This window comes from Nicotiana tomentosiformis, chromosome 4 (assembly GCF_000390325.3).
Source record: "Nicotiana tomentosiformis chromosome 4, ASM39032v3, whole genome shotgun sequence".
Lineage (NCBI taxonomy): Eukaryota > Viridiplantae > Streptophyta > Magnoliopsida > Solanales > Solanaceae > Nicotiana > Nicotiana tomentosiformis.
Genome location: NC_090815.1, coordinates 6,884,857 through 6,894,848, shown reverse-complemented (window position 1 = coordinate 6,894,848; position 9,992 = coordinate 6,884,857). Strand labels below are relative to the sequence as shown.

The window sequence follows — 9,992 nt, the reverse complement described above, 5'->3', positions numbered from 1 at the left end:
GTTTTTGATCATGAGCCCCCGACTGCTTTGACCTTGATCATTTCTCCTTTCGTTTCTTACGGGGTTCCGATCAGATCCACTGTTTCGCCGATCTCCATTTTATGGTAGATATAGGTCCCTGTTTGATCTTGGTTCATGATCGATGTCTCTCTTGACTCTATCGAGGGTTCTAATGGGATAAAAAGACTACGAGGGCCCCCCGAGTTGGTCATCTTCGACTCTGAATTTTGATTGATACCGGTTATGTACATTTGCCCGGGTAACGACATAGTATTCTATCAGATTCTGCTTCAATTGGTGTGAATCCACCGAGCTTCGAATATTGAGTTCCTAAGTGTAAGCTTGAGTAGCCCAATCATCAGCGACTGGCGGCAGATACATTCGTTCCATTTGGAAACGGGACACAAATTCTCTGAGCATCTCGTTATCCTTCTGTTTAACTTTGAGAAGGTCCGATTTCTTGGTTTCGACTTTGATGGCACCAACATGTGCTTTCACGAAGGAGTCTGCAAGCATAGCAAATGAATCAATAGAATTAGGAGGTAAGTTGTGATACTATGTCATAACTCTCTTTGACAGGGTCTCCCCAAGTCTTTTCAGTAGAACAAACTCGATCTCATTGTCTTCCAAGTCGTTCCCTTTGATGGCACACGTGTAAGAGGTTACATGCCCATTTGGATCGGTCGTTCCGTTATACTTAGGTATTTCAGGCATACGGAATTTCTTGGGGATTGGCTTTGGAGCCACGCTCGGAGGAAAAGGTTTTTGCACGAACTTCCTGGAATCCAGTCCTTTTAATATCGGAGGTGCTCATGGGATTTGATCTACCCTGGAATTGTAGGTTTCCACCTTTTTATTGTTCGCTTCGATTTTCTTTTCCCCCGATTCTATCTGCTTTGTCAGCTCCTCGAGCATCTTTATAATCTCGGGGTTAGTACTCGATCCTTGTTAATTTGACCTTACTACGACCGGTTCATTTCTGCGGGTGACTTCACGGGGCGGATCGGGTTCAAACCTGCTCGACGTCTGGCTTTGGCTTGCAACATTTCGAAGATCATCTGTAGGTTGATCCTGTCTTCTTCATTATTTTGTATATTTAGAGCTGTCGATCGGACCCCACCACGGATGCTATTTTCGGGGTCGGTAGGCAAGTTGATGTCGATAGCCACATGTGAATTAACATCAATCGGATCTGCGATCGAAATTCCTACAGGACCAGCGGGTGGCCCTACGTTACTGGGCGCGATGTTGTTATTTTCACCCTGATGACCGGACTCGCTGTCGATATGTAGGGGAGCTAATGAGAATTCGACATTTTTAGCCTGAAATCAAAGATACTTCAAAGAGCAAGTGTAAAGTAGTGTGTGTTATGAAGATTTGTATCATTATCCTTAGTCCCACGGTGGGCACCAAACTGTTTACCCTCAAAATCGTATAACAATTGAATTTGTTATTGGATATAAGGACATGTGGATCAACTTGATACAAAGTGATAAATTAGATTCCAATTGAAATAAATAACGATAGATTAACCGTAAACCACGTGAGTTGGATGATTCCGGCTTTAAGAAAGAACGCCAACCTTGAATTGAATGCACTTTATTTGACAAAAAAATATCAAAGAGTAAGAGCTAGGAGAATGTATTGCTTATCAGTATATGTTACAATGCCTTATGATTTATCAAGTCTCATTTATATATTAGGGGAGATCTACCTTTTAAGGTATTATTTTATTGTTCTATAAAAGGCAAAACTCCTTGATTTGCTGACCGTTGGTTCCCTTTTTGAGTCGTTCCCTGATTTCTACCATAATGATTGGTTAATGGCGAGAATTACGGACCCTTGTTGGATGAGTTGGCAAAGCTTTTTTTAAGACCGCTAGAAATGGGACCGGTTATGCCTTTGGTTAACTTGAGGGCAAATCCGATTGTCTCGATGGCTAATTTCGATAATATTTTGGGTTCGATCTCAATCACCCTATTTCGATCTTGGTTGATTGTATCGAACGTTAGATCGATTTTCAAGCTCGACCTTATCCGGTCACAAATATTTTAACCCCGGCCTAATCATGGAGTCTTGGAAGCGAGATCACATATTGAGCTTGGTTTTACCCGTATACACTTTTATTTAACTAATAAAAGTTTGAATTCAACGCCTTAAAGTAATTTGAAAAAACCTTAAAGCAAGAAGTTTCATCTTTTGGTGGGTGAGAAAAATCTGATTGTATATGTGCACATACATTAAAGATAAAATATTTTTAAACGGTCGTTTGGTAGGATGTAGGGGTGTACATGGGTCGAGTTGGTTCAAATCTTTCAATTACCAAACCAAACCAATAGAGTTGGGTCGGTTCGAATCTTTCAATTACCAAACCAAATCAATAGTGTCAATTTTTTAAATTTATAAACCAAACCAGACTAATAAAGTCGGGTTTTTCAATCTCTGTTTTTTGGGTTTTTTCGGATTTTTGAATTTTTTTTCGGTAAAGTCTTCATAGCACAAAATATACAACTTATGATCCAAATATTGTTAGGTTTAGTGAATAGATGTGAATGAAAAATGGAACATCACCTTTTGAATTGCACATCTTCATCTCACCCTTTCATTGTCTAAAATTTAGAGGCATAACCTCATTTTTTAATATATGAAAATCTGAAAATTTCTACCTCTTTTCTACATTGTTGCATTATTTCAAAAATAAATATAAGTGTCAAGTGTGATTTACTCCGTTTGTTGAGTTCGCTATATTTCTGTGATTTGTAGTGCCGCTATCACAGAATAATTATTCCGTTCTATAATGGAAGGAATTAATCCATAACTTTGAGAAACAGTGAGGGGATTGGATTTCTTAAGGACACACAAGCAATTTGTGGGCACAAAATTATTTTATGTTTTGTTTATTGAACTAACGTTTTTCCTTTTCTGATTATCTAATTTTGAACACAGATTACCAATAATCTTAAGGAATTTAATGAATTCTATTTCGTTCAAAAGTTGATTGAGCAGTGATAGAAACTTAGGGTCCACCAAACTGTATAGAGAACTGGGTTCTCTATCAGTTCCCACAGAACACACACAAAGAGATAAGTTAATGACACAACAAAGTTTTATGTGAAAAACTCCTAGCTCACGGGATTAAAAACCACGACCTATACTTGGAGGATTTCAACTTCACTAACCGATCAAGTTCAGATTACAACCTATTGTAACCTAAGAATTAAAACCTTAATCCCTCACTTACTTGTAATAACTCTATTAAAAGCCTCTTTGTAATAATTCTATTACAAAGATCACAACTCGACTAACTCTAGTCAAGACACAAACACAAGGTTTATGATTTTACAAGATGTTTCCTACATAATTCTTCTAGCTAAGCTAAGTAGGAATTACAAGTAAATCACTATAACAAAGGCACAACTTAACTAAGGACATGTAATAACTCAATGCATGAAACTGGTCCTTCGTTATGATATTCTATGTTCTTGAAGCCCTGAGTGTCACTTGCAAGTTGGCAACACACTTGAGAGAAAGCTTGATCAATTCTGGAATATGCAAGTGCATTGATTTTCCTTTGCTTCATGTTAATATTACACAAGTGACATCACTTGAGTGATGCAAGCATATTTGGTACAAGGGCATTCCCCATAAAGTGACTGATGCACTGTTTGCACTGTAGCGTGTATGCTGAGAAGCCGTTATAGCCACTTTACAGTTGTGGGGAGTTGACTTGTACAGTCAGCAAGGGAACTGATGTCTATTTGTTCCCTTTGTTGTTCCTTTGACTCTGATTGTTAAAATATGTCCCAGACTTAAGACTTGTTGTTGTTGAGCACTTTGAGGATTTTCTCTGGTTTCTCAGATTTACTCTTCCTTGATCCTTGGCCATATTCACCTTGGCCTTCTTGGAGGAACCTGGTTCCTCAAATGGCACCAGCCTTCCGTTTCACAGATTTTCGCACACTCTTTCCTTTGTCTACAAATTTCTCAGACACTTTCTCACCAGACTCCTCAACCACTTTCTCACTAGACTCTCCCACTTCCGCATTGCTAACCTCCATCACTCTCACAGATGACGCTTTCCTTGATTTTGGAACCATAGGTTTCTTAGAGGACTTACGAATAAAGGAACTGGGTTACTCATCCACCTCGTCATCAACGTGAACCACAAGTGCTAGATGTTCTACCTCTTCATTTACTTACTTTTCATCCTTCACCAACCTCCTCTTCTTCTTTTCTTCCTTATTGTTTTTCATAACTGATTCAAAAGCTTTTATCTTTTGCAGCCTAGTAGTAGGTCTTTTACGACTGGGCATTTTGGGAGTTGCCCTACTACTCCTAGCAGCAATAAAACTAGCAACAGAGATGTTGTCATAATCTTCCTCACTATCCTCATTCTCTTCCTTAGAAAGAGATCTCATCTTAGGAACAACAATGGTTAATGGCTCAACATCGAAATAAGGAGAGAGAACGGGATCAGTACTGACCTGGGATTCTTTTGAAGAACAGGGAGTTCCATCCCAAGTGGGAGAAAAGAGCTCCTCTTGGGCTGAGGGATCAGGTCCTTCATGTGGTTCCCCGGTAGTACGTGCAGGTGCCAGATTTTCAACATGCACCAGTTCCCTACCCTCTACTTATAGACTATCACCTTTCCCCTAAGACCCAATGGTTTCAGAAACACCTTCATACCCACCAACTAAACACCCCTCAACAACTATTAACAACATATTCTATATGGCCTCTTGTTCATTCTACCCCAAGGTAGATTCAAAAGGCACAAGAAGAGTATTACCTATAGGATTGGCAATATTCAAGTCAAGATTTAGGGTAATCGGCGTTGATTCTTCACCACTACAAACCGCACTTTGTTGTTCCTCAGTGCATTCTTCAACTTGCAGACTAGAAACTTCCTGATTTTCATCTTCCTCTACTGTTTCTCCCTCAACTATTTTTTCCGGCGAGAAAGAGGGAAAGGTCACAACCACAAACCTCTTTGGGTTCAAAGTTTTGCGACTCCAATGAGAACCAGAACTTGATTAGGTTAGAGAAAAAACAGAGGGTGGTTGGGAATTTTGTTGGGGGTTTGGATTAGATGACATGGGTGACTTAGACTCTGTTGCATGTGCTTCTTGAAATGGAGACACAGTGGGGACAACATCTAGAAGAGTTGAGGCTTCTAGATTTTAAAACATGGTGGGGTTTTGTAGTAAGAAAAAGGATTATTTGGTTCTGAGAGAAAAATTGGGGTTTTGGCTTTTGATGTTAACAGGGGTGATAAAGACACTTTTGGGGTTTATTTAAGGAGGATGAGGGATCAGTTGGAATGGGTATTAATGTTTCTGGGTAGATAGGTCGCTTATTAATGGGTATGACTCTTGGGTTCCAAAAAGGGCAAAAGGAGAAACTGACATTTTAATGACATGTCACTTTCTCAGCCGTTAAAAAGTTGTGCATGAGAGTATAAAGGAACTACTAACTTGTGTCACGGGAACCAGATTCCTTGACTACTTTTGTAAATGTGAGACGCATCCTTTTACCAACATGCAATACCATTGGCTTCTTGTGTGATCTGTAATTGACATGCGTGTCTACCTGTAACGGTATAGAAATACGTTAGAGCTTGCGAGAAAATACTTTTTAGTTGTTTTACCTGTTCATTTCTGTCATAGCCAATCATTGAGGGACCAAGTGCTCAGTTTGATTTCATTAATACTAGTGCCAATCGATTTCTTTAAAAATGCTCTATGCTCAGTTCTTTGGTAAAGATATATGCAATTTGATCTTATGTGCTACAAAAATTCTTGCAGACAAGCCCTTTTTCAACATTATCTCTGAGAAAGTGATGGCGTACATCAATGTGCTTTGTTCTCATGTGCAAAACTGGATTCTTTGCCATGTTGAGAGCACTGGTGTTGTCACACAGTAATGGTACACAATCAGACAATACACCAAAGTCCTCTAACTGATGCTTGATCCACAACTGTTGAGCACAACAAGTGGCAGCTGCCACATATTCAGCTTCTACAGTTGAAAGAGCCACTGAGTTTTGTTTTCTCGTACCCCATGAAATTAGACACGATCCCAGAAAGTGTGCCATGCCAGAAGTGCTTTTTATATCCACCAGATAACCAGCATAATCAGCGTCAGCATACCCGATCAAATCGAAATTGTCTCCTGATGGATAGTAGAGAACCAGGTCCTGCGTTCCTTTGAGATACCTCAGGATTCTCTTGGCAGCCTTTAGATGAGATTCCTTTGGATTGGATTGAAACCTAGCACATAATCCTACGTTGAATACGATATTTGGTCTACTTGTTGTGAGATACAAGAGTGACCCAATGATGCCTCTATACATGGTCTCGTTCACAGGAGAAACAGGTTCATCCAGGTCCAGACGAGTGGCAGTGGCAATATGAGTATCATGATTTTTGAGCTTTCCATCTCAAACCTTTTTAGAATCTCTTTGATATACTTCTACTGACTTATCATTATGACCTTAGGGGTTTGCTTAACTTGTAGACCCAAGAAGAAATTTAATTCCCCCATCATGCTCCTTTCAAACTCACTTCCCATGAGTTTTGCAAACTCCTCACACAGAGAATCATTTGTTGCACCAAAGATGATGTCGTCAACATAAACCTGCACAATGAGTAGGTTCTTCCCCCGTTTCTTCAGAAATAGGGTGTTGTCAATTTTTTCTCTTGTAAAGCCATTTTCCAGGAGAAATTTGGACAACCTTTCATACCATTCACGAGGAGCCTGCTTCAGCCCATATAAAGATTTATCAAGTTTAAAGACATGCTCAGGATACTCATGACATTCAAATCTAGATGGTTGCTTGATGAAGACTTCTTCCTTTAGAAAACCATTCAGAAATGCACTTTTGACATCCATTTGGAACAGTTTGAATTCCATATGAGATGCAAAGGCAATGGGAATTCTGATGGCTTCCATTCGAGCAACTGGAGCAAAAGTTTCATCATAGTCGATCCCTTCTTCTTGATTGTAGCCTTGAACTACTAGCCTTGCCTTGTTCCTTGTTGTGTTTCCAAACTTATCAAGTTTGTTTCTGAATACCCACCTGGTTCCTATAACAATTATGTTAGTAGGTTGAGGAACCAGGTGCCACACGATGTTCCTTTCAAATTGATGGAGTTCATCATGCATGGCAGTAATCCAGTCAGCATCTTTCAATGCTCTATCAATATTTTTGGGTTCAATTTGAGAGAGAAATGATGATAAGGCAAGTGAGTTTCTTAACTTTGATCTAGTTTAAATCCCTGAGTTAAGAGGAGTGATAACATTTTGAAGATGGTGTGAACTTTTGTGCTTCCAGATAGACACCTGAAACTCATTGTGGGAGGGTCCAGGTTCTCCTAAAAGTGACCCATTGTTGACATGAGTCCCGCTTCTCATCTCAACATCTGGGATTCCTTGCACAGCATCAACGACTCTACTCTCAGCTTTAGTTGTTGTGATGGAGGAACCAGGTTCCTCTGCATCAGCGGGAGATATATCTGTATCATCATCATTTGATTCCTTGACGTGACTCATCATGTCAGCGCCTCCATTTGCCATATCAATGACTTCACCAGGAACTGTTGATTGCTCTCCGTCTTGATCAATCTTATCATGTGAATCTTTCCCACATAGGTGGTATGATTCATCAAAGATCACATGTATGTTTTCCTTAAGACATTGAGTTCTTTTATTTTAGACTTTGTAGGCTTTGCTTTGTGATGAATAGCCCAGGAAGATTCCTTCATCACTTTTGGCATCAAATTTTCCAAGTGCTTCCTTACCATTGTTGAGGACAAAACATTTGCAGCCAAATGTCCTTAAATGTGTTAGCTTGGTTTCCTCCCGTTCAAAATTTCATACGGGGTCTTGTTCAGGAGGGACCTAATCATGCACCTGTTCACCAAGTAGCATGCAGTGTTAACTGCTTCTGCCCGGAAGCTTTTTGCAACGCCACTATCAATCAACATTGTTCTTTCCATGTCTTCAAGAGTCCTATTTTTCCTCTCCATAACACAATTTTATTGAGGTGTTCTTGGAGCTGAAAAACTATGACTTATGCCATTTTCATCACAGAATTTATCGAATTTTGCATTGTCAAACTTTTGTGCCGTGATCAGATCTTATACACACAATATTACGGCTCATTTTCACCTGAATCTTCTTCACAAAAGCAGCAAATACTAGAAAAGTTTCATCCTTGGTTCTGAGAAACAAGGTCCAGATGAATCTAGAATAGTCGTCCACTATAACAAAAATGTACTTCTTTTCTCCTCTACTTGGCACCCTCATAGGCCCACACAGATCCATATGGAGAAGATCAAGTGGCCTTGAGGTGCTGACTTCCTTTTTGGGCTTGAAGGAGGACCTGACTTGCTTTCCTTTTACACATGCATCACACACCTTGTGATTTTTGAAGCTTGACTTAGACAGGCCACGAACTAGGTCCTTCTTGTCCAATTTGTTCAGCAAAGTAAAACTTGCATGACCCAATCTTCTGTGCCATAGTTCAACATCATCATCGACCTCACTCAGACATGCGAGATCCCCATTTTGCAAGGACTTAAAATCAGCAACATAAATATTTTTGTATATTTTTGCCATCAAGACCACTTCACCAGTCACAAGATTTGTGACTATGCAAACTTTTGACACAAATTCCACTTTGTTTCCTTTGTTGCAGATTTGGAAAACACTCAGTAGGATATATTTCAAGTCGTTTACATAATACACATTTTCAATTGAGTGAGTGTGTGACTTCCCAGTTCTTCCTACTTCCAGAATGTATCCCTTTTTGTCATTGCCAAAGGACACACTCCCTCCTTGCAGGGCATTGAGTGAAAGAAAATCATCGATGCAGTCATGTACTTAGAACAACCACTATCTATGTACCATTTTTGGCTGCTTCTTTTCACTGCTCCTTGCACAAGATAATCAAGGATTAGACTTAAGAACCCAAACAAGTTTGGGTCCCTTGTTGTGAGGAAAATGGCAAATTAAACTTCTTTTTGTCCAGGCAGGCAATACACATTTTTTAACGAAGGGACCATGTTTCTTAGCAACAGTTACCTTTTCAATAAAAACCTTGTTTTTCTGTTGGGACTTAATTCTAGCCTTACAGTTTTCTTTAAAGTGATCAGTGTTGCCACAGTGAGTGCAAAGCCAGTTATCAGGGTAGTAACATACTTGCTATGTGGATTGTAGGGAGTCTTTTCTTTTTGGAACCCGACTCCTTGCCTGTTCCCACCATTGATTATATACATGGCAGCAATTGTATCAGAGGACCAGGTCCACTTTAGAGATTTTTCGAGGTCATTTTTAACTCTGCCTAGATCTTCTTGAAGCTGTCTGTTTCTTTCAAGTTCAGCACACAGACTAGATTTCACAGATTTGAGTTCATTTTCAAGCTTAATGTGTGCCTCGCTTGCAACTTCCTTTCCCTTTTGGACAGTCCTAGACCTGTTTTCCATTTTAATTCCTCTATTGTTTCTTTTAGGTCCATGACGACTACTAACAAGTCATCTCTCTTATTTTTTACATTTTTAACCTTTTTAATCAGAACACTCTTTTATTTCATTAGATCCTCGATGGTTTCTTTTAGGTCAGCCACTACGGCTACCAAATCATCTCTCATTTTCTACTTCTCCTAGCTCTATAGTTAAAGCATTTTTATCATTTATAAGATTGTGATAAGCATCAATTAAAATATTTGCCAAAGATATAAGCTTTTTCTGAGAGTAAGACTTCAGATTTCTTTGAACGTCTATAAAGTTTACCTCATCATTATCATTATCTTCATCATCATCATCATCATCATCATCATCATCATCATCATCATCATTATCTTCATCATCATTAGATTTTGCCATCAGGGCAAAGATAGAATCATAATCAGTTGCTTCACTTTCAACTGCCATCATGGAGCTGTCACCCTGTTCATCATCTCCTCCAGATTCGCTGGAAGAGTCTCCCCATGC

At 39.4% G+C, this 9,992-nt stretch overlaps 2 protein-coding genes across 2 annotated transcripts; both read right to left on the bottom strand.

The window, feature by feature from the left end:
- Nucleotides 1-5,779: 5,779 nt before the first annotated feature.
- LOC138909207 (secreted RxLR effector protein 161-like) lies at nucleotides 5,780-6,352 on the bottom strand. Its single transcript, XM_070200395.1, has one exon. The coding sequence runs from the start codon at nucleotides 6,350-6,352 to the stop codon at nucleotides 5,780-5,782; it is 573 nt and encodes a 190-aa protein (XP_070056496.1).
- Nucleotides 6,353-6,471: 119 nt separating this feature from the next.
- On the bottom strand, nucleotides 6,472-9,485 carry LOC138909206 (uncharacterized). Its single transcript, XM_070200394.1, has 4 exons — nucleotides 9,085-9,485; nucleotides 8,908-8,935; nucleotides 8,127-8,805; nucleotides 6,472-7,085 (listed from the first exon to the last, which is right to left on the bottom strand). Exons 1-4 carry the CDS (start codon nucleotides 9,483-9,485, stop codon nucleotides 6,472-6,474), a joined length of 1,722 nt encoding a protein of 573 aa, XP_070056495.1.
- Nucleotides 9,486-9,992: the final 507 nt, after the last annotated feature.

Excerpts from the sequence above, each read along its gene's own strand:
- LOC138909207 (XM_070200395.1), bottom strand. The coding sequence starts at position 6,352 with ATGTATAGAGGCATCATTGGGTCACTCTTGTATCTCACAACAAGTAGA.
- LOC138909206 (XM_070200394.1), bottom strand. The coding sequence starts at position 9,485 with ATGGAAAACAGGTCTAGGACTGTCCAAAAGGGAAAGGAAGTTGCAAGC. Across the intron at positions 8,936-9,084 it reads ACAAGGTTTTTATTGAAAAG|GAGCAGTGAAAAGAAGCAGC; the intron begins GTAACTGTTGCT and ends ATCTTGTGCAAG. Across the intron at positions 8,806-8,907 it reads AAAAGAAGCAGCCAAAAATG|GGATACATTCTGGAAGTAGG; the intron begins GTACATAGATAG and ends AATGACAAAAAG.